The sequence below is a fragment of the Trichosurus vulpecula genome, chromosome 2 (assembly GCF_011100635.1).
Source record: "Trichosurus vulpecula isolate mTriVul1 chromosome 2, mTriVul1.pri, whole genome shotgun sequence".
Lineage (NCBI taxonomy): Eukaryota > Metazoa > Chordata > Mammalia > Diprotodontia > Phalangeridae > Trichosurus > Trichosurus vulpecula.
In genome coordinates this window covers 15,979,575-16,006,967 of record NC_050574.1, presented here as the reverse complement: position 1 = coordinate 16,006,967, position 27,393 = coordinate 15,979,575, and the positions used below count along the sequence as shown (strand labels likewise).

General features: G+C 48.9%; 1 protein-coding gene across 2 annotated transcripts; it reads right to left on the bottom strand.

The window, feature by feature from the left end:
* Positions 1-15,885: 15,885 nt before the first annotated feature.
* SNRNP70 (small nuclear ribonucleoprotein U1 subunit 70) lies at positions 15,886-24,707 on the bottom strand. 2 transcript variants are annotated; one of them, XM_036746666.1, is made up of 10 exons: positions 24,416-24,707; positions 23,384-23,549; positions 21,555-21,617; positions 21,059-21,113; positions 20,705-20,769; positions 20,367-20,429; positions 20,193-20,274; positions 17,044-17,145; positions 16,805-16,892; positions 15,886-16,679 (listed from the first exon to the last, which is right to left on the bottom strand). In XM_036746666.1, the coding sequence occupies exons 2-10, from the start codon at positions 23,528-23,530 to the stop codon at positions 16,049-16,051; spliced, it is 1,296 nt and encodes a 431-aa protein (XP_036602561.1). In that variant the 5' UTR covers positions 23,531-23,549; positions 24,416-24,707; the 3' UTR covers positions 15,886-16,048. The 2 variants fall into 2 exon arrangements, with proteins under 2 accessions (XP_036602561.1, XP_036602562.1); XM_036746667.1 differs by having other exon boundaries at positions 15,886-16,664.
* Between the last annotated feature and the right edge of the window lie 2,686 nt (positions 24,708-27,393).

The following is a 27,393-nucleotide window of genomic DNA, read 5'->3' as shown; positions in this document are numbered from 1 at the left end:
AAGGAAAACTTTTAATTTTAATACCAACATCAATACAATGGCAACAAGCAAAAAGATGGTGATCTCTGGAATGAGGCTTCTCCCTTCATTTTCATTGTTTTCTTCACTCTTCCACACAATCTGAGAAAGGATGCAGCACCATACCAGTGAACCCACAGAGCACATTGTTTCACCATTCACAATTCATCACCTCTTATTAAATCAGATTCTCCCAGTGCTTACCATGCTCTCTTATTTTAATTTAGATACCCTCAGAAATTGCATTAAATTGCTTTCAGGATCGCTGCCAAGATGCTTAAAAGATCAAGAAAAGGCAGAGAACTCAATTGGTTTATGAATTACAAGGGGAGATCTGGCATAAACTATGAACCCTGAAGATGTATAGCCATGATAACAACTTTAAAGGGGATTAAATCAGCTTTGTTTTAAAACTGTTTTGAAAATACTTATTATTTCTCCCAGGAAATAGAGAGCATGATTCATCTTCAGTCCTGTGGATTCATAGGAGAGTGAGAATTTGGAACTTAATTTTTAAAAATTTTTAAAAAATGAATGTTAAAATTTTTAAAATCATATATTCACTGATCTGCACCCTAAAGTCTTTCAAAGTTGTTTTGCATTATAATGTTGTTCTCATTGTATAAACTGTTCTCCTGGTTCTGCTCAGTTCACTCTGCATCAGTTTAGAGAGGTTTTCCTACTTTCCTCTGAAATTATCCATTTCATCATTTCTTATGGTACAGTAATATTCCATGACATCCCTATACCAAAGTTTGTTTAGCCTTTCCCCAATAGGTGGGCACCCCCTTGGTTTCCAACTTTGGGCTACTACAGGAAGAGTTGCTATAAATATATTTAGTACTTAAGGTTCCTTTTCTTCTTTCTTTGCCCTCTTCAGGGCATAGGCCAATAGAAGTATGTCTGGGCCAAAAGGGATGCACAGGTTGGTAACTTTCTGACCATCATTTCAAATTGTTTTCAGAGTGGCTGGACCTATTCATAGTTCCTCCAAGGGGGCACTGGTGTGTCTGTTTTCCCAAAATCTCTCCAACATTTGTCCTTTTCCTCTTTGATCAGTTTTTGCCAGTCTGATAGGTGTAAGATAGAGTCTCAGAATTGCTTTAGTTTGCATTTCTCTAATTATTAATGATATGGAGCACTTTTATACAGTTGTTGTGCATTTGTTTAGACCCTTTGACCAAATGTCTATTGAGGAACGGCTCTTAGTCTTATAAATTGGAATCACTTCCATATTTATCTTGGATATGAGACTTATCAAAGAAACTTGCTGCAGAGATTTTTTTTCAGGTTATCTAGTTCACTTATAACTTTAGCTAATAGGTTTGTTTAGGCAAAACTTTTTTTAATTTTATAAAATAAAAGTTGTTTTATCTTCTGCAATCATCCGTCCCTTAGTTGGTCATGAACTCTTTTCCTAGCCATAGATCTCACGGGTAATTTCTTCCTTGCTACTCTAATTTACTTATGACTTCACCTTTTTATGGTCTAGGTCTCATCTCTATATGGAGTTTATCTTGGCATATGCAGTGAAAAGTTGATTTACACCTGGTTTATACCAAACTGCTTTCCAGTTTTCCCAGCACTTATTGTCAAATAGTAAGCCCTTTCCAAGGATGTTTTAGGATCTTTGGGTTTATCAAACACTACATTACCATGTTTGCTATTGTATGTTATGTCACTATCAGTTCCAGTATATCTATTTTTTAACCAGTACCCAATAAACTGAATGATCACTGTAGTAGAACTTCCTTCTCACTTTTAAGCTATTTCCCTTGAGGTCCCTGACCTTTTGTTCCTCTATGTGAATTTCATTTTTATTATTTTTAGTCCTATAAAAATAATTCTTCAGCAGTTTGGTATAAGATTGAATAAATGCATTGTAATTTTTATTATATTGGTTTGACCTACCCACATGTTTGGTAGCTGGATTCATAGCATTTCTGGGTGTCTCTTAGTAGTTAAATTCTCAGATATTTTTATACCTTCTGTAGTTATTTGGGGCAGCTATGTGGTACAATGGATAGAGCACCAGACCTGGAATCAGGAAGATCTGAGTTCAAATCCAGCCTCAGATACTTACTAGCTGGGCAAGTCACTTAACCCCTTTTGCCTCAGTTCCTCATCTGTAAAATGGGGACACACTGGAGAAGGAAATGGGGAACCACTCCAGGATCTTGTCCATGGGTCACAAAGAGTCAGACACAACTGAAGGACAACAAGCTATCTCATTTTTTTTCTTTTCTCTGTGGAGGGGGGAAAGGCAGGGCAATTGGGGTTAAGTGACTTGCCCAAGGTCACACAGCTAGTAAGTGTGTCACGTGTCTGAGGCCGGATTTGAACTCAGGTCCTCCTGACTCCAGGGCCAGTGCTCTACTCACTGCACCACCTCGCTGCCCAACAACAAGCTATTTCAAATGGAATTTCTTTCTAGATCTTCCTGATGGATTTCATTGGTAATATAGAGAAATTCTGATGATTATGTGGAATTCTTTTGTATCCTGAAACTTTTGTTGTCTATTGTTGCACTTAATTTCTTAATTGACCCTTTCAAGGTTTCTTTGTAAATCATCACATCATCTGCAGGAAGTGGCATGCTTCTTCTTTGCCTAGGCTGAATACTAGGGGTGATAATGATCTCCTTGCTTTACCACTGATCGTTCTGGAAAGGCCTCTGACTTCCCTCCATTACACATAATGTTTGCTCTTGGGTTTATTATATGCATTTATTACTGTACTATCCAGAGGTGTTTTTTTTTAAACAAATCAAGTGTTGGAGTTTTTCCAAAGCCTTTTTTAGCATTTCTTGATATGATCATGTATTTTCATTATTTACATTAATATGATTTATCACATTTAGTCTTTCTCTTTATATTTATTAAAGAATATTTGCATTAACATTTATATAAGAATATAAAATAATTTTGTATAATATAAATGAATATGTTTATTAAATAATATTTATATTCTTTATATATAATCAACCCTGAGTTCTTGATATAACACCAACATAGTCATAGCACACAATTTTTTTTAACATATTGTTATAGCCTATTTGCTAATATTTTATTTAAAATTTCTGTATCAATGTGCATTAGGAATATCGGTCTAAATTTTCTTTCTTTTTATTGTCACTTCCTAGTTTAGGTATCAAGACCATATTTGTATCCTAGAAAGAGATTGTAAATATCCATCCCTTCTTTTCTTATTGTTGCAAACTCTTCACATAATATTACAACTAATCTTCAACAGAGGGAAGGCATTAGAATTAAGGGAACTGCTTACCCAAGGTAGGATTTTAGGTTGGACTTGGAGACACCAGGAGATGGAGAAGGAGTGGAGAAGGAGAGCGTACCAGGCATGGGGGGAGAGCCAGAGAAAATGCCTGGAGTTGGGACATAGAGTGTCCTGTTTGTGGAACGTCAAGGAGGCCAGTGTCACTGGATCTCCAATTACATGGGGAAGTATAAAGTGTAAGACTGGAAAAGATGGGGATAGGGGTGGGAAGGACTGGTTATGAAGGGCCCTAGATGTCAAACAGAGGATTTTGTATTTGATCTTGGAAGCCATAGGGAGTCACCGGAATTTTTTGAGTAGTGGGGTGACATGGTCAGACCTGTGCTTTAGGAAGACCACTGGCAGCTGAATGGAGAATGCACTGGACAGGGATAGAGATTTGGGGCAGGCAGACCCCCAGCAGCCATTTCAATAGTCCAGGTATGAGGTGATGAGGGCATGCACCAGGGTGGTGGCAGGGTCAGAGAAGAAAAGGGGGCATATTCGAAAGATGCTACAGAGTCTAAGTCTATGGGCCTTGGCAACAGCTTGGATTGGGAGAGGGATAAAGAGACAGTGAAGAATCCAGGAAGGCTCCTAAGTCACAAGCCAAAGGGCGGATGGTGGTACCCTCGCCAGTAATAGGGATATTAGGAGGAGGAGAGCGTTTGAGAGAAACAATAATCAATTCAGTTTAGGGCAAGTTGAATTTCAGTTGTCTACAAGACAATTAACTCAAGATACCCAGTAGGCAGTTGGAGCTGGTAAATAACTGGCAGTCAGCAGAGAAGTTGGGTCTGGATATGTAAGTTTGAGAATCATCAGCATAGAAATGATCATGGAATCCATGGTAGCTGAGATCCCCAAGTGAGGAAGTCTAGACGGGGAAAAGAGTCCAGAACAGAGCTCAGTAAGAGGGCATGAACTGGAGGAGGATCCAGCAAATGAGACAGAGAAGGAGCAGTTAGGGAGGGAGAAGGAGAACCAGGAGAGGTGTGTGTGTGTGTGTTTGTGTGGGAGAGAGAGAGAGAGAGAGAGAGAGAGAGAGAGAACAGAGAGACAGAGGAAGAGGAGAGAAGAAAGGGAGAGACAAAGAGACAGAGAGAGATACAGAGAGGGACAGAGAGGCAGAGACAGAGAGAAAATAGACAGAGAGAGGGGGGGGGGGGAGAGAGAGAGACAGAGAGAGAGACAGAGAGAGAGAGAGCGCATATCAAGGAGAAGAGGGTGTTCAGCAATGTCCCCGGCCAAAGAGAGGTCAAGGATAAGGACTGAGAAAGGGCCATTAGATTTGGTAAATTCGGAGAGTCCCATTTCAGTTGAGTGAGGTCAGAATCCAGATTGTAGAGAGTGAAGAAGAGAATGAGAAGAGGGTAAGAAGAGACGCACAATTGTTGCCATCTTCTCAAAGAGTTTAGCCACAGAAGGAAGGAAATGAGATAACAGTTACGGGGGAATAGAAGGATTGAATGAGATTATTTTTTAAGGAGAGACACGGGGACGTTTTCAAGCGATGGCGTCACTTCTTCAGGGCGCTCTTGCAGGCCATGTGGCCAGGGTGTCTTTCTTCTTGGGGGTTTTCCTTGGACTTATGAGGCTGCTTAGTTCATCACTTTCCTTGGTTTGTTCATCTTGGTAGCTGCAGCATCTGGGTTCCGAAACACGGGTCCAGCTTCACTCCGGTGCTCTTGAATGGAGCTGACGGGCCCTGTCTCATTCAGAGTCTGCGCCCCTCTTTTCTCAGACATTCTCATTTCTCATTGCTTTGTCCTATGCTGTGTTTAAGGCCCAAGCAGCCAGGATGTTGCTCGAGGCTCCTCCTCCTATATGGCTAGAGTTCTGGGGCTTTTTTTTCTTTTTCTTTTCCACTTAATAGTATTTTATTTTATCCAATTACATGCAAAGATAGTTTTTGACATCCAATTTTATAAGATTTTGAGTTCCAAGTTTTTCCCCCTCCCTCCTTCCCCTGCCCCATCCCCAAGAGAGCATGCAATCTGATACAAGATATACATGTACAATCATATTAAACATATTTCCACATTAGTCATGTTGTGAAAGAAGAATCAGAAAAAAAGGGGAAAAAATAGAAAATATAGTATGCTTCAATCTGCCTTCAGACTCCATAGTTCTTTCTCTGGAGGTAGATAGCATTTTCCATCATGAGCCTTTTGGAGTTGTCTGGAATCATTGTATTGCTGAGAAGAGCGAAGTCTATCATAGTTGATCATCACACACTGTGGCTGTTACTGTGTACAGTGTTCTCGTGGTTCTGCTCACTTCACTTAGCATCAGTTCAGGTAAGTCTTTCCAGGTTTCTCTGGAGTCCTCCTGCTCATCATTTCTCATAGCACAACAGTATTCCATTACATTCATATACCACAACTTGTTCAGCCATTCCCCAATGGATAGGCATCCCCTCCATTTCCAATTCCTTGCCACCACAAAAAGAGCTGCAATAAATATTTTTGTGTTCATGTAGTTCCTGAGTTTCTTGGCGGGCAGACTTCTGGGTCTTTTTTTTCCATCCTACTATGGGAATCCTGACTTTCCTAGACTCTCTCTACGATGTTCCAGATACCCCTCCACCCCAGAAGTTTCACTTCATCACTGGACTCCTCACACTAGAAGGACCCCGTACCCCAAGGCCTTTCCCTCTAATGGGGGTGGGGTCCTCCCAGAAACTCCAGCCATGTCTTCATTCTTCTCCAGCTGCTCTCTGGACTCTTTCAGATTCTCGCTTTCTCTAGAGTGCTACCACGTAGGGATCCCTGAACCCCGCTCCCGTTCCTGCTCTCTTTTCTGTATTGTCTTCTCCCATTCCAATGTGAGCACCTCGAAGGCAGGAACTTTTTCTTTCTGCTCGTATTTGTATTTTAACACTTAGTCCAATGCTTGATCCTGACACAAAGGAAGCCTTAAAAAATGCTGGGTGTCTTGCTTGATGAGCTTTAAGCACCTACTTACTATATGGCAAGCATTGTGGCACTAGGCATACAAATACAAGAAGTGTTTGTACGTGTGTTCGCACTTGTGTGTGTGTGTGTGCGCGCGCGCGCGCGCACACACACGCACGCACATACAGCTAGGTCATGCAGTGGATAGAGTACCAGGCCCAGAGTCAGGAAAACTTGAGCCTGAATCTGGCCTTAGATACTTCCTAGCTGTGTGACCCTGGACAAGTCACTTAACCCCATTTGCCTCAGCTTCCTCATCTGTAAAATGAGCTGGAGAAGGCAATGTCAAACCACTCTAGTATCCTTCCCAAGTAAACCCCAAGTGGGCTCAGGAATAATAGGACAAGCCTGAAATGACGGAACAATGACAACAAATATATGTACATATATGTGGGTAGAAACGGTCTAGATTAGATAAAGTGTTTATCAAGCATTTACTGGAAAGACCAAGAAGGTACAAAAGAGAGGTCACTGGTAACTTGGAAAGAAGGCATTTTCTGTCTCTAGCAAGACAAGGAAGTAATCCTTAGAAGTGAGTGAGAGAAGACAAAGAGGACAAAGAGGAGGTAATGGCATGTTTGGGAGAAAGGATACAGGACAGCTCCAGAGATCAGGGTCAAGTGGAGTTTTCTGGAGGAAGAGGAGGAGGAGGGGGAAGATGAGGAGGGGGGAGGCAGAGAAGGGGGAGAAGGGTGAGGAAGAGAAGGAAGAGGAGAACCCAGCATGTTTGCAAGCAGCATTGACCTCCTGAGAGAGATTGAATGCAGAGGGATGGGCCTCAGCAAGTTCTTTGCTAGAAAAAGGACCACAGGAGGAGAAAATGGGACTTGTACAGAGGTGAAGAGGCGGGGAGCCTGTGCTAGATGGCCTTTATCTTCTCAGTAGAGGAGGAGGAGGTGGTGAGGAAAAGGCTTAGAATAGACAGTCGGAATGATAGGACTTCATCCAGGAAGAGAGGCGGGGTGGCTGTGCAGCAGTGAGAGCCCACTTGAGACGTGCTAACAGGTGGGCAGCAGGGCTGTGTGTCTCATACCACCAATATCAAGCAGCCAGAGAACTGGAGGAGAGAAGGTGGATGGGAAGAACTGGCATGACTGCATTTCTACAGAATTTTCAGGTTTGCAAAGTGCTCTGCAAATATCTCACTCTCACAACCCTGGGAATTAGGCGCTGTTATTAACAGGTGAGAAAATTGAAGGAAATGTCAGTTAGATGACTTGCCCAGGGACACATACCTGGTGTCTGAGGCTGGACTGGAATTCAAAATGTCTCTGACTCCATGTCCAGAGCATATGCACTGCGCCCTCTAGCTTAATTTAGGTGAACTGCCTAGCTCTAAGGTCAAGAAACATGGGAGGTTGGAGGAAGGGCAATGGACTGGGGAGAAAGATGGCACAGAGGGACTGGACGTTAAGAGTGCGGCAGAAGAAGAGGGGAAAGAGAGGAGGTTGGGGCTGAAGAGATTTGGAATTCTGGACGGCTGAGGGAGGGCTGTTATGGGTCAAGGGTCTGAGAATCCCTGTGTGGTTGTGAGCAGAGATGAGGATCCTGGGAACTAAGGAGGCTGAAGGAGTGAGGTGAGGATATTTGAGCGAAGATCAACGCATCACAATTAAGTCCTCATGTTTAAGGGCAGAGGATGGGGTCAAAAGGGAATCTAGGTTAGGCTCTAACCTCCCTGGGAAAGGAAGGGAAATGATCCAGGGCAACCAGGATCTGCATTGTATCATATAGACGGAGGAGTCATATAGGAGGCAAGACATTGATGGGGTGGTGACAGAGGGAAGGGAGAAGGATAAGGGAACTCTGGCTGGCTGGCTGGCTACCACTGGCCTGCTCTTTGAGGATAAAGGAGGCATTGGTGAGTTCTCTCTCCAGCCTTACAGAAAATAGGAAAGGGTCCATCATCTGAGTCTGTAAATACCTGGAGTCCAAGAGAACTCATATGGTGGGCAATGATGCCCACTCCCCGCATATGGGAGATGCGCTTGGCTCTTGACTGAACATGGTACATGAGGCCCTGCTGGACGAGGTCCTGGAAGCAAGATTCCTTGGAGCCAAGGTTCTGGTCCCTTCTAGACAGGGCCCTCTGGGGTCTGATGACCTAGTCTTCAGAGGTGTCCTCCAGATGAGAGGCCTGTGAGGGTCTAAGGATCTAGTTCTGCGCAGGGATCTGTAGATGAGAAACTTCATGTCTGAAGGTCTCGTCCTGGGAGAGGTTTCCAGCTCCCTTCAGAGAACATTCATCTTAGGGGACGTGTCTACTTCCAGGACAAGGCTGTCTCCTTGAAAGGATTCTGCATCACCAACCAAGACACAGTGCCTAGAACACAGCAGGTACTTAATGAATGCTTGCTGCATGGAACTGAACCCCCATCTCCCCAGTATGGCTCATTCCATTCTTGGACAGCTCAAATGAAATATGCTTATCACTAACTTCCACCCCGAGGCTGGATATGCTCTCAGGGGACCAAGCAGATTAAATCTAACCTGTCTCCTACATAAGTCCTTAAAATACTTCAAGACAGATCCAGGTCCCTTAGTCTTTGCCTGTCCAGTCTAAACATTCCCAGGGCCTTCAGCTTCTCATACGACGGGATCTCCATGTCTTTGATCTTGGCTCCCCTCGAGCTTCCCAAAAGGTGGCACCCAAAAGTGAACACGACATTCCTGACGGGAACTCACCAGGGCAGAGTAGAGCAGCATCGTGAGCACCCTCCTGCTGGATGCTGTGCATCTCTTAAGGAAGACTGAGATTCCTTTAGCCTTTGTGGTCTCAAATATAACACTGCTGGAACAGAGTCCACTAAGGCTACTGACTGCTGTTTGGCCACACGCTCATCTTGAGGAGGGAATTAAATTGTTTATGTCTTTTGTTTTCATAGCACTTTCATTTTCCAGCCTATCCCCTCCTCCATCCCCTACCTAGCTAACGCCTTATAACAAAAAATAAGAGGAAAAAGCCCCCGAGTAAAACCGTTTATGGTCTTCCACTTCTGAAAAGGATGGATGGAAAAGATCGAACTGGGCAGCGCACTAAGTGCTTTACAAATATCCCAACAACCTTGCGAGGTCAGTGGTGTTATTATCCCATGTTACAGATGAGGAACCTGAGGCGGGCGGAGATGCAGTGACTTGGCCAGGGTCACCCAGCTAGCCGGTCTTCCTGACTCTGGGCCCAAAACCCTGTGTACTCCGGCACTCCCTAGGCACTTCATAGGAATCCAGATCCGTCATTGGTCTTACAGGGCGTCCAGTGTCCCTTTCTCAATCTTTCCCTTTCCATCATACTCGTCCCTGTTCTGATGACTCCCCCTGACAGCCCTAATCTATCATTCCTTATGGCACAGGAACCCTCCATCACACGTAGGTACCACAATTTGCTTGGCCATTCCCCAACGGGTGGGCATTGTTTCTCACTCCATTTCCATTTCCATCATAAACAGGTAAAGTATGGCCACGAGTGTTTTGGTGTCTGCGGGGCTCTTCTTTCTGTTTGACATCCTTAAGGACAGGGCAGGAAAGGAATCTATATATGCCTAGGAATGAACTCTCTAGGCCAAAGACATTTTAGTTACTTTAGAGAGGACAAAGCACTGGATTGGGGACCTGAGTTCAAATCTTGCCTCAGACACTTCCTAGCTATGTGACCCTGGGCAAGTAACTCAATCACTGGCTGCCTCAGTTTCCTCATCTGTAAAATGGAGATAATCATAACATCTACCTCCCAGGGTTGTTGTGAGGACAAAAGGAAACAGTATTTGGAAGGTGCTTTGCAAACCACAAGGTGCTTTATAAGTGCTAGTTGTTATTACACAATTACTAATATGGGCATTTCAGTTATCATTTTAATATAATTCCTAATTACTTTCCAGAATGGCTGGACCAGTTCCTAGCCCCACCAACAGTATATTGCTTTCTGTGGTTCTCTGAAATCAAATTCTAGTTCAGACATTTACCAGCTATGTGACCTTGGGCGAGTCACCATCGCCAGGAAAGAAGGATGCAAAATAAAACCACAAAAATCCACCACATTTCTATAGAGTAATAAAAAAGTCCAGAAGCAAATGATAGTAAAGAAAGTCCCATTCAAAATAACCCTCCAATACATAAGCTCTCTGGATGTTAATCTACCAAGACACATTCACTACTTGTATAAATACAACTACAGAACACTCTCTGACTTCAACAACTGGAGGTTTGGTCAGCGCTCACACTTGGACCACAACAGAATGGAAATAAAAACTCTATCAAAATGAATACACATGGTGAGTGCCGTGCCAAGTAATCAAGGGGTCACTTTGCAGAGCTAGAAAAGGAAACAAGAAAAAATCACTGACAGGAGAACGGCTAGACTGTGAAGGGAAACACCGAGAAAAGGCAGGAACCAAAAAATTGGACATTACATCCCAAAACTGAAGCACCCCAAGTGAGAGACAAGAGGCAAACATCCACCATCTCCCTAGAGCTGGAGACAGCTCCAGCCCCCGAACACAAGACTCATGGGATTAGCAGTGCCCTCCAGACTGCTGGTTCCATTTATAGCCTGGCCCCCAGGCACCACCTCTGAGGAACTCCCATCAGACTGGGAGCACCTGGACAGCAGAACTATCTTACTTCTCTATTTGTATCCCCAGCCCTTAGCACAGCGTTTTGTATATAACACCCACTCAATAAAGGGTTTTTTTTTCATCCATTTATTCACACCAGATTCAAAAGTATATTATAAAACATTAATCACCAAAATTATTTCATACTGCTTAACGAATATAGATCAGTGGAACAGAACCAACAAGGAAGAATCAGCAACAAGTAAATTCAGTAACCCAGCGTCTGATAAACTCAGGAACATACATTAATTGGGTAACAAGCAACGATGAGAAAATAGGCACAAATATGATTTAGACCAGCAGTGTCCAATTCAAAAAGAAACGGATCCCTATGGGCCATATATTGAATTAGGAAACCACAAGTTAGCATCACCTATATTGTATTGTATTTTTATTTATTTTGTTAAACATTTCCCAATTATGTTTTAATCTGGTCTAGGATATACTCCACGGAGTTTTTCAAGAACCAAATGACACCTGTGGTTTAGATCAGTGTTGTCTTCTTTATTGTTTAATCATTTTCAGTCCTGACCCCTTTGGGGTTTGTTTTTTTTTTTTTTGGCAAAGATCTAGAGTGGTTTGCCATTTCTTTCTCCAGCTCATTTTACAGATGAGGAAACTGAGTCAGAGGGTTGACTGACTTGCCCAGGGTCATACAGCTAGTTAAGTGTCTGAGGCTGGATTTTAACTCAGGTCCTCCTGACTCCAGGCCTGGCATCCTATCCGCTGCGCCACCTAGCTGCAGCACTACAGATACGTGTGTACGCATATGCATGCATGCACATACATGTCATCCAGTCATTAACATTTATTGTTGTTTGGTCTTTTCAGACTCTATGTGACCCCATTCAGGATTTTCTTGGGAAAGATACTGGAGTGGCTTGCCACTTCTTTCTCCAGTTCAGATTACAGATAAGGAAACTGAGACAAATGGGGTTAAGTGACTTGCCCAAGATCACACAGCCTGTGTCTGAGGCCAGATTTGAACTTGGGAAGGTAAGTGTTCTGGCTCCAGGCACAGTGCTCTATCTTATCTTATAACATATACCACAATAAACTCAAAGTGGATATATACAATCTGAATATTAAATTAATATTAAATTAAAATATTGGAAAAGAACATGCCTTTTATAGCTATGAATTCTTATCCAAAGAATTCTTTGGACAGAATTCTTATCCAAAAAAGTGAGAGGTGATCCAAAAAGATCAAAAAGATAATTTCAATTACATGAAATTGGAATGCTTTTGCATGAATAAAATCAATGCAGGTAGGAGTAGTAAAGTTGTCAATTTGGAAAAAAGTTTCTGCATCAAATCTCTATCATAAGAGTCTGCCTGATATCTAAGCTACGGGAGTAACTAACATATATATGACCAAGAGTCATTTCCTAATGCATAAGTAGGCAAATGAATGAAAATGCATTTATTCATCGTTTCCTACGTGCTAGGCATTGGGAATACAAATAGAAGGACAAGACAGTCTCTGCCCTCAAAGGGCTCACCTTCTAATGGGTGAGACAAGACATGTACGTTTCCACTGTGCATCCCATAGAGAGGCCCCATCACCCTGGTGGGGCAGAGGGCAATACATAGCTTCAATATCATTTCTACTGATAATGCTGAATCATTCGACAATGTCAAGGACTTTGTGAAGGGAACATCTTTCTCAGGACTTTGGGAGCTGGGGCTGCTAAGGTGGTGAGAGTTCCAGTGCCCACACAAGCCACACCCAGGTTGCATCTCCACAAGGGTTTCATCCTACGATGACTGACGGCTGTAGTGACCAGGCTGGGGGCAGAATTGGGCAGTTCTTAGGGCTTGAGGGTTTACCTGCCCAATAAGTGGCAACTGACTAACCAAGCCTGAGGCCCATAATCCCTCACTTCTTCTAGTAGAAGGTATATTTTCTCATCTCTCTTCTGGATCCAAGTTTGGTCTTTATAACTCCAAGGAAGACTGACCCCTGGTGGCAAATTTATGACAAGAGATAACTAAGAGGGGCATAGAATGGCCAGGTATGGATGGGGCATGAGCTGCATCAGTGAAGGGAGGACACAAATGCATTTGAGTATCTGAGTAAGGAAGAACTGCCTGATGATGAGTACTATCTCTAAGTGTGACGGGTAGGCTCAGGAAGACCTGGTTTCCTCCTCCCTGGGTCATCCTGCACAGGCTCCCAGACCCCCTCAGGAGGGATTCTCCCAGCCATGACCAAGGATCTACAGCACCTATAGCATGGGGTCCTGCGCCCACCCTCTCCCTCACTTCCCTCATCTGTTCCTTTCTCTGAGTGGCCTTCCTGGCCTAACTCTCCAAGTGGGAGATCCATTTGGGCTAATCCCACACTTGGCTCTTTTCACCCACTCCCCAGACATACTGCAGGATCCACACAAGCGACCACTAGCCAGACACTGATATCTCCAAGCAGTACCAGGGCCCTGCCAGGGCCTGAAGCAGGGCAGACAGCCTGAATCTCAACCAGCTCAACTGAGACAACTATAGTGGAATTCTCCCTGAAGGCCCCCCTAAGCCCAGAGGGAAGATCACCCCTCATCTGGGCTCCTTTCACTACCACACATAGGCCATACATCTCTTACTAGAGCCCGCATTTATAGTGGCAAACTTCCCAGTATCCTGTGGGCTATTCAGCTCAAAGCCTGTATTTTATTTTCCTAATAAAAATTCTTTGGATTCAAAGGTGAGACCATACGTTACTTCAGGAAGTGCCAAACCTAAATATAAATGAACAAAACAAGAGGGCTCCTTCTCTTCTCAAGATCCCACCGTGGGCAGCAAGACACCGCCTCTTCCCAAGGGCAGACAACCAGCTGCCTGAGTAGGATACATAAGACCTGACATCTTTGTCAACATGAAGCCTTGCTTATCAAATCTGCAGCTGGCAAAACACCAGAAGGAGGAATTAACATGTTGAGTCAAGATTCAAAGGGGATCTTGGCAGTCTGCAATACTTAAAATCACCAGAGTTAAAAAATATCCCCTTCACAGATATAGGTGGGGTAGGGATGACTGGCAACAGAAACTTTTCCTTAAAAATCTGGATAGTTTGGCGAGTGTCCAGGCACCAGGACAGACTAATCCAGGCATGCTTTGCCCTGGAAAACCTCCAGGAGCAGAGCCAGGTAGGTTCCTAGTACTGGAAGCTTCGTCAAGGGAAGTGGGCGATGAGTGACCTTGGGAAAGGCTGAGGGGAGACAACAGCCATGCCACCTGTCCTCAGATATCTGAAGGGCTGCTACAGAAAGAAGCTAGATTAGTTGCACCTGGTCCTCTACAAGATAACTGCTAGGGACAGGCACGTATGGCCAAAGATGGTCAGCCTAACCTAACATGGACCACCTCTGGAGGCCTGCTTTGGTCCCCTCCAATTCTGAACTGCCATAGGTTATAAGGCTCAGGCAGGGAGAGCAGGGGATGGGGACTGGGCACTATAATGGGGGAAGAAGGGTACAAGGCTTGCCTAATAAGGGACCTGAGAGTGTCTAGCCTAATGGCTTAGAACCCCCTCTGACACACATGTGCTCCCCCAGCCACTACGTGAAGCCATCTATAAAGAGCGGCATAGAGCCAGAGGACACCCAAGGTCTGGTCTGGCTCTCAGGCCTTCTAAAGATCTTCCTGTTCTCTTGCTCGATGGGATGCGACATCCCACCCCACCCACCAGGACATACTGACCTTCAATGTGCCCATTAAGAGCCCCCAACCTTCAGATCAGCCTTGACTTCAGAGTTGGAAGGTAACCTGGGTGACCAAGAGGGAGGCCAGCCCATCTCCCATCACCCACTCCCAGATCTGCCCTTAGTGAATGAAAGCCATTCATCATCAGGCACCATCTGAAGGCCCTTTCCTTCCACTTGCCTTCTCAGCTTGTTTTTTTCATAGTCCTTCTTCAAGCACAGAGAGCAGAACCAAACACATCACCCCAGAAGCCCAGAACAAAGATGTCAGGGTCACGAATTACACAGGATTCCTTGGCCATCACAAGATCATTCCACTCAATAGGTAAGTATCCCCTTCCAGCTTGGTGCCATTTGTTAACTGGCTAAGAATGCTTTTTAAACCTACGTCCAAGTCATTGATAAAAATACTGAACACATTGCAAAACTACCAAGAACAACCCTGGCCCCAAAGAGATGAGAAGACACTTCTGGAATGAGGTGTGGAGTATTACCTTGTATCTTCAGATTTCTTTAATATATTGCTAGGTTTTGCTGACTGTTTACATTCTTTGTTGCATGAGATGGCTCTCTAGGGTGGAGAGGTGCAGGGGATACAAGGAGAAATTTAGGCGATGTTAAAAACAAAACATAGCAATAAAATTTTATTTAAAAAAATATTAAACAGCACAAGGCCACATACAGATCCGGGGATATCACACTGGAGACCTTCCTTGTTGACATCAAACTACTGGTGACTGTTCTGCTGAGGTCTGCCCTAAAACCATTTCTAAGTGGATTTAATTCTACCATCATCTGGTCCTTGTCTCCCCATCTTGTCACAAGGACATACTGCATGACAAACACTGTATGTTTTCCTACCTAATACCCAGGCTACATCAATAGCACTCCCCTGACTTGCCATCTATAAAAAACAAACAAAAAAAACCCCCAAACAACTAAAGAAAGCTGGTCTGGCACACCCTGCCCTGGACGAAGCTTGATTGCTTCCTTCTCTAAATGCTCTGCAACAACCCCTTTAATCTAAGTCAAGACCACCATCTTTGCAAATTTCATCCCCCTCCTCCTCCCCCTTTTGCAAGCCCTCCTCACATGAATCGCTCTGAAGCTAAGTCCCTAGTGTCCTGCCTGGGAGGTCGCAGCATGGTCACCATGGGGGCCCCCCCCCCCCCCGGGCAGCAAGGCCTCGCCTCATCCTGCCCTTTACCAGCCCATGCAAGCCGAGTGACTTGGCAATCATCATACATGAAGACTCCAGGTCGAGTCCAGGCTTGTGCCTGAGGGTCAAATGGGGGAAGAGAGCTCCTCCAAAATACCACCCAAGCAACCTCCGCAGGAAATCCATTTTATTGAATAATCAGAAGGGTCTGGACAGAGGAAGCCTTGGGCGGGACAGGGGTGGAGACACATTCACGTGATTGGGAGAAAAAGGGGTGGTGGTCTTTTTGTAATTTTTCTTTGTGGGGGGGGATGGCGGTCGTCGTTCTCGTGCTCACTCTGGCGCCGGCTCCATCAGGTAGCCGTTCTCAGGGGCCAGATAGCCATCCCCAGCATCGGCCTCCAGATAGAGGTCCCGCCCATCAGCCCCGAGCCCTTCGAGCCCGTTGTCCTGACCACCACTGCCGCCGCCGCCACCCCCACCACGAGGGGCCTCGTCCCGCCTTTCACCCCGGTCACCTCGCTTGTGCTCACGATCTCTATCCCGGTCCCGCCGCCGCTCCCTCTCCCCACGGTGGCTGCGGCGCCGGTCTCGGTCCCGATCCCGGCCCTTCTCCTCTGGGGCATCAGGTCCATCGGGGCCGGGCTCCCCCAGGGGGCCATCATCAGGGGGGGCATCCCCTGCCTCTGGGGGCTCAGGGCCCTCGCCGCCCCGAGGCTCCTCCTTGCGCTCCCGCTCTCTCCGGGCCCGCTCTCGGCTCCGACTGCTACGGCGCTTGCGCTCACGGTCCTTGTCCTTACTTCTCTCCCGTGAGCGTCTCCGCTCCTCCTTCTCCCGGCTTCTGGAGCGCCGTCGCCGGTCCCGGGACCTCGAACGCCGACGGTCCCGCTCCTTGTCTCGCTCTCGGCTTCGCTCTCGGCGCTCCCGCTCACGTTCCCTGTCCCGGTCCCTTGGAGGACAAGGCCAAGAGAGAAAAAACAGAAACAATCCTAAGCACAGCTGTTCCTTTTCTGGGGTCCCAAAGACAATCAACTGGAAGCTCACAAGAAGAGCAAGGGCCAGGTTCCTCTAGCCCTCAAATTCTCTCACCTTTCATCATAACGTGAAGTGTCATCTCGGCCTGAGTGCCGGATGTTGACATCAGCCCCACCTCGTCTGGTGCCCCCAAGGCCGCCCCCTGAGGAGACAGACCCAGGTACACGCGGTGAGCACACAAGCTGCAGACCCGAGCTCCAACCCAGAGCCACCCACCAAGACTGAAGGGAGAAACATGGAAGAGGCCCAGCCCCAATGCTGCCACCCCGGCCTGCAGAAGCCTGCGCGCTCACCCAGCCTGCGGGGCCTCCAGCCCTTCACAGTCCGGCCTCTCTCCACATCGACCAGCACCCGCCGGCCATCAATCTTCTTGCCATCTGCATGTTTGTAAGCCGCTGTAACAGAGGAGGGGGCAGAGACGAGTCCCCGGGGGGAGGGGAGCCTCCTGTTAGGACCAGGCCTGAGACCCTAGCATCCCTTCTGTCCTCCCGACCAAGGCGCGCGCACACACGCACACACACGCACACGCCTACCAGCGAGCCAGGCAACGTGACAGCCGGACATCTCCATCCACCCAGCCCCCACTCCCTGGGGTGGAAGGGCCTGCTCCATCGGATCCCTTTCCTTCCGCCCAGCCCCAATCCTCACTGAGGCAGGGGCAGGGATGCCCTTCCCCTGCTCATCTCCCCCTAACCCCACGACAGAGCAGCCCCCTCCCGGCCCTGCCAAGAAACGTTGCTGCAAAGGAAAAAGGTTAAATAAGTGGTGGTCTCTTCAGGGGCGGGGGCCGGGGCCACAACGAGGCCGGCCCAAGACACAGAGACAGGTCCCTGACATGCAACCTGAAGCAGGCAGCAAGGGCAAGATGCCCAGCTCAGCACCGCCCCTCCTTTTCCCCCAGTTACAGCAATCAGTCTGTCAGGAGGGAACAGAGACCAGAGCCAGCAGTGAGAAGAGGAGGGGAAGAAGTCCGGAGCATGGAGAGGCAACTGGGGCTCAAGAGGAGAGTTATGGGCTCTGGGGACTGAGGGGGCCCTGGCCTGGGCCCCTCCCAGACGGGAGGTGGGAGGGGAAGACGTGCGATGGATGAGATTCCACCCTGCCTTACCTGGTGGCCCTCAAGCCTCTCAACAATCCCACCCCCTGGCAAGGAACCAGATTTCTGGCTCCCAAACCTCACCGCTCCCTCCGGGTGGGCATCTGCTGCCACAAGCGGCATGGGGAAAGGGCAGCTCCAAGGTGCCCCATTCTGGTCCCTCCCTGACCAGCCAGCCACCCACCCCCCACTAGCTTCCCTACCCCTCCCCCACCCCCCAACCCCCAAAAATAACAACAGAGGAAGAGAAAAGGTGCAATTTACCAATGCCGGCTTTGCGAGTGTCCGACCAAACCGAGCGGGATGGGGGGGGCTCGGTCCTCCTGAGGGGCCTGGCGAGGAGGAGGCTTCCCGGGGGGGGGACACAGGGCAGCTTACCTGGAGCCCCCATGCTTACCTGCACCCTTAGCGCGCGCATGGTCCCCCCTTGCCACCCCCCACCCACCAGGGCAGCTACACTACAAGGGTGGAGTGGGGGGCAGAAAAGCAGTCCCAGCTACAAGTATGTCAAGCATGACTCACCACCTGGAGACAGGGGGAGGCAGGGATAGCCCCAAGGGTGAATTGCTAGGGAGAGAGAAATTCTGAGGGGAGTAGGGAGGCATTTTTACAAAGTCATCCAGAGCAAAAGGCCTGGAGACTGGACTTCACAAACGTGCCAAGTCCCTTCTCTACCCCCAAAGTCACAACAAAACCAGGCAGCCTGCCTTCTACAGATAATGAGCACTTAGACCCTCCCAAACCAGGGTGCTAGGAAGGGAGGGAGGGGGAAAGAGGATCTAGGCAGTGGCTACCATGGCTCTAGGGGGAAGAAAAGGACACTTGGCCCCTGGCCCCCGACTAGGGAGGGAGCAGGAACTCAGGCCCCCCTCTCCTCAGAAGCCCCAAGGACCCAAGTCTAGCTCAGCGCACAAGAACCCAGAAAAGCCCAGACCAGGGGACAAGCGAAAACAAAAGGTGATGTGGATCTGTGCCATTACTCAGTACCTGTCTCTGTCTCTCTTTCTCTGTCAAATTCCACAAGGGGATAGTATTTGAACTAAAGGTCACAACACAACTGACCTGTTGGACTCCCCCCAATTCCGTGCAAGGGCAGAATAGTATGCACCCAAGGCCCTAGGCCCAGGAGGGAGGGGGGCAGCAAGGGAGGCTCAGCCTGTACCCCAAAAAAGCTCCCTAGACCCATGACCTCTGTTCTTCCTGGGAAGGGAGGGGGCAGCAGCCTGCCTCACTCCCAGACAGCCATTCCCACCACCCCTGAAAACAGCATCTCTAGACCCTGGGAGGTGGGCATGGGCCCAGCCCCTGGCAGGAGAGACGCTTGGAAACGCTGCCCTGGCTCACCCTGCCTCCTGACCTCCAGAGAGGCAGGGGAGGAGCCTGGAGAGGACGAAAGAGGGAGGGGAAGGGTGAGAAGGCCCTTTCCCCAAGGCCCTTCCATGGGAAGTTTGCCTTTTCCCTGCCCCCCCCTCCTCCAGCTTCCTCTGCCTCTGCCCAACAAATGGGCACCTGGAGGCCAGGGGGAGGGGGGAGTAGGGCCAGGAGTTGGGGGGGCTGGGGAATGGGGTCAGAGGAGGGGGCCAGGGAGGGGGGCCTTTCTGCTCCTAAGCTGCCTGGCTAAGCTAGGCTGGTGTGCTGTGGCGAGTGATCTTACCCATGATACAAACCCTTATACCAACCATAAAATGAGATGTTGTAAGGGGAGCGTTAGCATCAGCTGCAAGCCAGCTGCGTGGTGGCTGCAGTGACAATAATAAGAACATACAATTAATACGCCGGCCCCTCCACACGCCACACCCCCTCACCGCCACCCCCACAGGACAAATCTCCCTTTGGGGGCTTTTAAACCACGTCAGGCCGAAATCGAGGAGACACAGACAAAACCCACAGACACGGCCACTGAGCATGGCCCCCGCCCACCCAAGGCATCCCTGCTGGGGGTCAGGGGAGGGGGGGGAGGAAGGGGGGGAAAGGAGGTAGGGCGACCAGGGGCTCCCCGCCAAGGCCACGGGGTGGTGAGGCAGAGAAGGCAAGGCAAGGCCCGGCCCCCAAAGCCCCTCCGGCCCCCCAGCCGAGCCCCCTCCCCGCCCCTCCAACCTTCCCCCAGCCCCGTCACCGGGCTGCTTCCATCCCCCTGAGAGTCAACGTGTGGCACTTACCTCTCCCGGCCCCCCGGGCGCACATACACACACGTTGAGGGGAGTTTTGGTTTTTTAAAAATATATATAAAAAAAGATATATAAGAGACAGAGGAAAAATAAGGAATGAGTGTTGATGTGAGGAAGTGGGGGGGGGGGTACGGAAGGGCAGGGACGGGAGGGAAGTGACGAGGAGGGAGACACTCACAGTGCATGTCCCGTTCGTGCTCGTACTCGATGAAGGCATAGCCCCTGGGCTTCCCTGACCTTTTGCTGTAGACCATGTGGATCTGCGCCAAACACATGGGGACAAGGGTTAGCACTCTGCCGGGAGGAGTTGGGGGGCCATCCAACACCCCAGGCCCCACTCACAAGCACTCACCCTCTTGATGGGACCATACACCTCAAACTCTCTCCGGAGTTTCGATTCTGTTGTGTCATAGTTCTACAAAAGACAGAAAGTTAGGCCATGCCACCAAAGCATACTGGCTTCTTTTCCCACACTCCTCTGACCCCAAAAACAGTTAACATTTACATAGCGAGAATTTCAAGTGTCTAGTGTTGTGATTATTCCATCTTACAGATGAAGAAACTAAGGCACAACAAGGGGTGAAGTGCATGGCCCAGGGCCACAGTGTCGGAAATGTCAGGTCCCTCTGACTCCAGACCCAGCCGGCCACCCACTGCCCACCCACCTGCCAACAAGAGATCAGCACTCACCACTCGGGCCACAAAGAGAGTTTTGAAGGCATCACCCTGAGCATTGGGGTCATTGTGAGGGTCCCCTGTGAGGCAGGAAGAAGAGAGCATTAGAATGCAGGCCAAGAATGACAGAGGAGAATGGGGCAGAGCGCAAACAGGCTGGGACAGAAAACGGGCAGGATGAGCTCAGGGTTTTATTTGGGTCAAGTGGCAGTGGCAGGAGCTGAGAAGGAGGCTTCGCCCCAGCCCAAGCGCCCAAAGAGAAGCAGGATCTGCCTGATGTGATAGGGTGGGCAGGGACGAGAGAAAGGAGCAAATGCTGGGAGATGCGGGGCTGAAAGCCAGGGCACAAGGGACTTGAAACAAACGTACACATTTTCAGCTCTGTCTCCACCTCTTGCTGTCGCCGCTCTATCTTTTCCCGCCTCTGTGGGAAAGGGAAGAAAATCAGCCATGGAGTAGCCTGGCGTCCTCGGCACAGCTTTCTCCCATCCCCCTTCCCTTGGTCCCTCTGCTAGCCAGCCTCCAGCACCTTTCTCCTCATGTTCAATCTCTCTGCCTGCCCTGAGGGTCCCTGAAGCCCCACTCCCTTCAAGACTCCAGTGATCTGCTGTAAGCCTCCCTCCTCCTACTGAGGTGGGCACCTCCCTGGCCACCTGGACACAGACCTTCTTCCTCTGCTACCCATTCTCTAAGGCCTTGTTCAGCTTGGCTCCAAGCCTTTTGTGCCACATAGCTGGGCATGACCTCTGCCTCACTCACACAAACCCCAACCTTTCCCTCTGAGGGCCCCAGAACTCCATGAGGAAGAGCCTACATTTCCTTCCTTCCTCTTTCTGCCACCCAGCAGGTCCAAAGAGTCACATACCTTTCTTTCCATCCGCTCCTCCCTCGTCTCTGCTCGGGTTGGAGGAGGGGCATCACGGGGGTCCTGACGACAAAAAAAAGGGGTTAAGAGGTAGCAGGATTAAACTGAGATGCCCCAAAGACTTCCTAAGGAAGTTACCTCTGTTAGCACCCTATCCCCAAACACCCTTCCTGGAGTGTATGGAGCGGCTTAGCACCACTCACCTGGTCTGACCATCTCACTTTCCCTTTCTCACCCCCAACTCTGCTCAGCTGTGAAGCAAGCTTGCCAGACTAGGATTCTAAGGTTCTTGCCAGCTCTAACATGCTACCCTCTCTAGTTCTACTTTCAATCAGGTGGCATCCTTGTGGAGAGAGGTCCAGACCTGGAGTCAAGAAAACTTCAATTCAAGTCTGGCATCAGACACTAGCTGTATAACTCTGGGCAAGTCACTTAAACTCTTCCTGCCTTATTTCTTCATCTGTTAAAACAGGAGTGACAAGACCACCGACCTCCCTGGGTGGTTGTGACAATCAAATGAGATCAATTTTGTAAAGCAGTGTACAAACCTTAAAGTGCATTAGAAATCCTATCGACTATTAGAAGGGAATCTTGGTGATCGGGATGCCCATGACTACAGCATCCCAAGTGCCTGTACAGCCTCTGCCTGAAGAGGGAGCCACTAACCATCTCTGGTGAGTCTCCAGAGGCCTCACTTTTGTTCTGGCCCAGTGCTCCAGGTTCTGCTCTCCCTTCTGCCATAAGGGAGGGAATCCTTCACATGCCTGAAGAAATCCACCATGTCCCTGAATCTTCCCTTCTCATGAACTTGGGCAGAGGACAAGGTGACCTGAATCACTTACCTAAGTGGCTGACTCTGGGTCTCCTACCTGGGCCCAAGACTTGGCCACTGTGCCCCACTGCAGATGGGGGTGGCTACCTAACACTACCTAAATGGTGTTTTCTACAACACCTCCCTCACATCATGTGCATCTGAAAGCCAATTCTAGACCTGGTGCTTGTCTCCACGACTCTTCATCTTATTTTGGCCAGCCCAACACTGTAGCTTATCAAGACTGTTTCTGGTTCCTGATTCTGTCACCCAACACATTCATTATCTCCTAGCTCTATGTCACCTACAAACACGGTTAGCAGTGCACCTAAGAAATATAGTCCCTCACTGCTGAAGACTCTGGGAGCACTCTCCAAGGGGCCCCTACTTAAGGCCTCCTTCCAAGACCAAAAAGAATTCCTCTGGACTACCCCTGGGGGCTGGTATTCAGCACCTGCTAAACACATAGAGTTCATTCATTTCAAGATCATCTCTTGCCATTTTTAGCAGGAGGATAACAGAAGAGACTCTCATCAAATGCTTTGCTGAAATCTAAGTGAACTACACCTACAGCACTCTCTAAACCACCACACTTATTAACGCTGTAAGAGAGAAAAGGGATTTGGTGGTCTCCTCGACAAAAGCAAACCAGCGCAGTGGTCCCAGATGTTTCCTAACCATCCCTCTGATCATGTAGTAGTGAAAAGAAGGCATCATCCATCCTCTGCCCTTCACTAGTCCTACAAAACTCCTTGGCATGAACTTGAGGCATTCCCTCAGATCTCTCAAAGATCACTACCAGAGGGGGCTCAGCAATCACACAGGATGCTGGGTTTAAAGCCAACCCTTACCCCACAAAGAATGCCTGCCAAAGACCACAGAGCTGGAATGGGCCAGCTGAGCCAAATTCTTCAAAAACAACCAAGTGGTCTGACTCTCCTGATGGGGATTCCTGACACTGCCCTGGGCCTGGGCCTTTGTGTACCCCTTCCCAGTCTGGGGGGAGGGGGGTACTCACCTCAAATTCCCGGATGTAGGGGGCGATGCCACAGTAGGGCTGATTGTGGTGTTTCTCATGGGGCAGCTTTTCCAGGGGAGGTAGGTAGGGGATTGGGTCTCGAGGAGCAAAGAGGGCCAGGAGATTGGGAGGCAAGAACTGCGTCATGATGCCAGGTGTACAGGGTCTACAGAACGGGGAAGCCAGTCACAAGTCTGAGGGACAAAGGCACCTGCCCGCTGGTCCCTGAGCACTAGGGGAGGGAAGGTGCCCATGACACGGAGATCTTAGATGTATGGGGGGGGATGGGGATGACGACCCTCAGTGACAAACCCCCCTGGGCCCAGCCCGGGAGGATCCGTCCACCCCACACAACAGGGCTTTCCAGGGGCTGGGGGGGAAGGCCAATGCGGGCAACAACCTCGATGAGGGTGAAAGCAGGGGCTCGGACTGTCTCAAAGTGTTGCGGGTAACAGAGGGAGCTCTTCCAGGGGCTTCTGGGAAATGAGGGGGGATGCGGACGATGAGGGGCGCGGGTAAACGGGGGGGGGGGATGTCTCGCTGAGTGAAATGAGTCTTACTGGGGGGAGGGGGTGGTGGACTCAGGGACCTGTGGAGAATGGGGGTCTTGGCAAGGAGAAAGGGGAGGGGGTTTCCCGACGGGCGCAAAGCACTATGGGTATAGGAGGAGGATCCAGGAGGGTTCAGGGAGCTGGGGGTAACAGGAGAGGGTCCCTGATGCTCGTGGGGAATTGTGGATAAAGGAGGGGCATGGTGTCGAACCGGCTGGCGCAGGGAGCTGTGGGTAGTGAGAGGGGTCCCGGTGGCCGCAGGGAACTGTGGGTAAGGGGGTAGAGGCGGGTGCCGAGAGGTGTGGGTAGCGGGGAGGGGGGGGGGTCCCCCCGGCGGTCGCAGGGAGTTGTGGGTGGAGGGGGGGGGGGTTCCCCGACGGGCGCAGGGAGTTATGGGTAGCTAGCGGGGTCCCGGCGGGCGCAAGGAGTTGTGGGTAGCCAACGGGGCCCCTGCCGGGCCCGGCCGACCCACAGTACTTACCGGCCGCGCGGCGGCGGCGGCGGCCCCCTCGGCCGGGCTTGGCTCCCGGGGCGGGTTGCGGCAGCAGGAGCGGCAGCGGCGGCGGCTCCTCGTCGTCCTCCTGGGGCCCGGAGGCCTCGTGGCGCGCCGGGGCCAAGGCCGGGGGCGGCAGCGGGGCCGGCGGCTCTATCGGCTCCGGGGCACTCGCTCCGTTACTCTATCACTTCGTCCGTCCGTCTGTCCGGTCTCGGCTCACACGGACACCCGCGCAGCCAGGCGGCGAGAGACGCACCGACCGAGGGAGGCGAGTCTCGCGAGAACTCGGCGCGAGCGCGGGCCGGCAGGAGGTGGGGCCACGTCGAGATCCTTGCGCACCCGCGAACCACTGCGCACGCGCAGAACCGACCCCAAGGGCGGGCGGTCCGTGAAGAGTCCAGCGCGCACGCGTTGATCGTCCTCTCGCCCTTTTCCTTTCCGGTCCTTCCCAACATTGTCAGGGCGCATGCGCCTGTTGCTTTCTCCTTCTCCCTCTTTCGTACTCAACCGCCGCCTTCCGCGAGCAACCGAATCATGCCTTACCTCCATCCATAAGTGTCCTTCCACCAAGAAAAGAGTTCTCCATGTGACATACTCATCCATTAGAGTCCCGCCCCGCTTTACAGAAAGAAAGAAAATGGCGTCACGTGACTGGAGGGCGGGGCCGAGATCCATCCAAGAATAATGAAATTAAAGAATCCGTGCATCCTATGATACTATAAGGGCGCCCTCCTCCGAGGCTTTAGGGAGTTTGTGCCCCTTTCAGTCGTGATAGCTCTGAGCCCCCAGTCTACCATTTCTAAGGTCTGGACCTTCAGAGGCTGGGCTGCTCTCTACCTGGCCTTCCCTTCATCTCTAACTCCAGAGAGCCCCAGGCCCCACAAGGTCCTGGCCCGATTATATTTCAGGATGATGTGTGTGATAGCCTGGGGGGAAACAAGCACCTGAGCAGAGATACACCTTGTTCTTGGGTCTTCCCTACCCATGTGTCCTCTGATGATCCAAGTACCGCTGCAGAGCTGATCTCCCTTTCTATGCTTCAAGGGCTCCAAATTTGAAAAGGCAATCTAGTGGCTCAAAGATGGCTTTTTCCTTATATCCAAATGCCTGAGGGCATGATGACCCAGTCCTTCACATCATATGGGCTTTGATTAATTCTAGAAGTTTATAGGTTCTATTCATGCCCAGTTGGATGGTTTGATTCAATCAAAATGTGTTCTCACTTAGACAAGGCAACAAAGACAAATAGGATTTTTTTTTCCTTTTTTTTTTAACGTTTGCAGATGTTTATTTTAAAATTAAAATCAGAACAAACCTACAAACACCTTGGGTACACTCTGCCCAGTCCCACCTTGATCTCTGGGAAGAATGGGCTCACTCAGCACAATTCGAAGATAACATGGATCTGACCAAGTTCATGTCCAGATATAGTATGACTTGCTCTCCCTTCACAGAACCACATGGCTGATGTATTTGGGGAAGGCTGGAGGCTTCTTACCTTAGAGTACCAAATGGTAGTTGCACCAAATGGTACACTACCCAATGGTATTTGCAACCCCCACCCTTATACATTAAGCAATTACACTTTGTAAGCCCCTTATGTGTTAAGTGTTGGGAATACAAAGACTAAATAACCATAATAGTAATAATAATATCTAACATCTATATAACACTTTAACATTTGCAAAATACTTTACATGAGTTAACTCAGGTGATCACAACAATCCTGTGAGGAAGGTGCTATTGTCCCAATCTTACAGATGAGGAAACTGAGGCACAGGGAAGTTAAATGATGTCCAAGCTCACTCAGTCAATAAATATTTGTCAAGGGCTTGCTATTTGCCAGTTGTTGTTCAGTCGATTTTTTCAATCATGTCTGATTCTTCATGACCCCATTTGAGGTTTTCTTGGCAAAGATGCTGGAGTAGTTTGCCATTTCCTTCTCCAGCTGATTTTACAAAGGAAGGAACTGAGGCAAACAGGGTGAAGTGACTTGCCCAGGGTCTCATAGCTAATAAGTGTCTGAGGCCAGATGTGAACTCCAGGAATATGAGTCCAATTCCAGGCCAGAGCTTTGTGCCCTGTAGTGCCACCTAGCTGCCTCTACTATGTGCCAGGCACTGCACTAAAAGCTGAGGATGGAAAGAAAGGTTTAAAAAAAATCTGTGTTCTCAAAGATCTCACAGTGTAAAAGGGGAGACAACGAGCAAACCATTATGTACAAGCAATCTATAGGCAATTTATTGGAGACAGTGAACACAAGGAAGTCAGTAGAATGAAGAGGGAACAAGAGAGGTTTCTTATGGAAGCCAAGAAAGGAGAGCTAATGAAAATGCCTGAAGTTGGGGGTGGGGGACAGGATAGAGTGTCTTATTAGAACGCAGCAAGGAAGCTGGTTTTACTGGATCAGAGAGTGGGGGGGGGGGGGTGAAGTAAGGTCTAAGTGACTGGAAATATTGGGGGAGGGGTTCTTCTGAAGGGCTTTAACCACTAACCAGAAGATTTTATATTTGATCCTAGAAGTAACAGCAAACCACGGGAGTTGGTAGAGTAGGCGGGTAACATGGTCAGACCTGTGCTTTTTAGGATTGGAGTAGGGAGAGATTTGAATTAGAACAATCAGCCGACTATTTCAAGAGGACAGGCATAAAATATTTCTAGCAGCTCCTTTAGTGGTGGCAAAGAATTGGACACTGAGGGGATGTCCATCAATTGGGGAATGGCTGAACAAGTTATTGTATGTGATTGTGATGGAATACTATTGTGGTATAAGAAATGACAAGCAGGGCGCTCTCAGAAAAACCTGGAAAGACTTACATGAACTGATACAACGTGAAATGAGCAGGACCAGGAGAACATTATATACAGTTAACACCAATATTGTATGATGATTGAATGCCTTAGCTATTCTCAGCAACAAAATGATCCGAGACAATTGTGAAGGACCTATGATGAAAAATGCT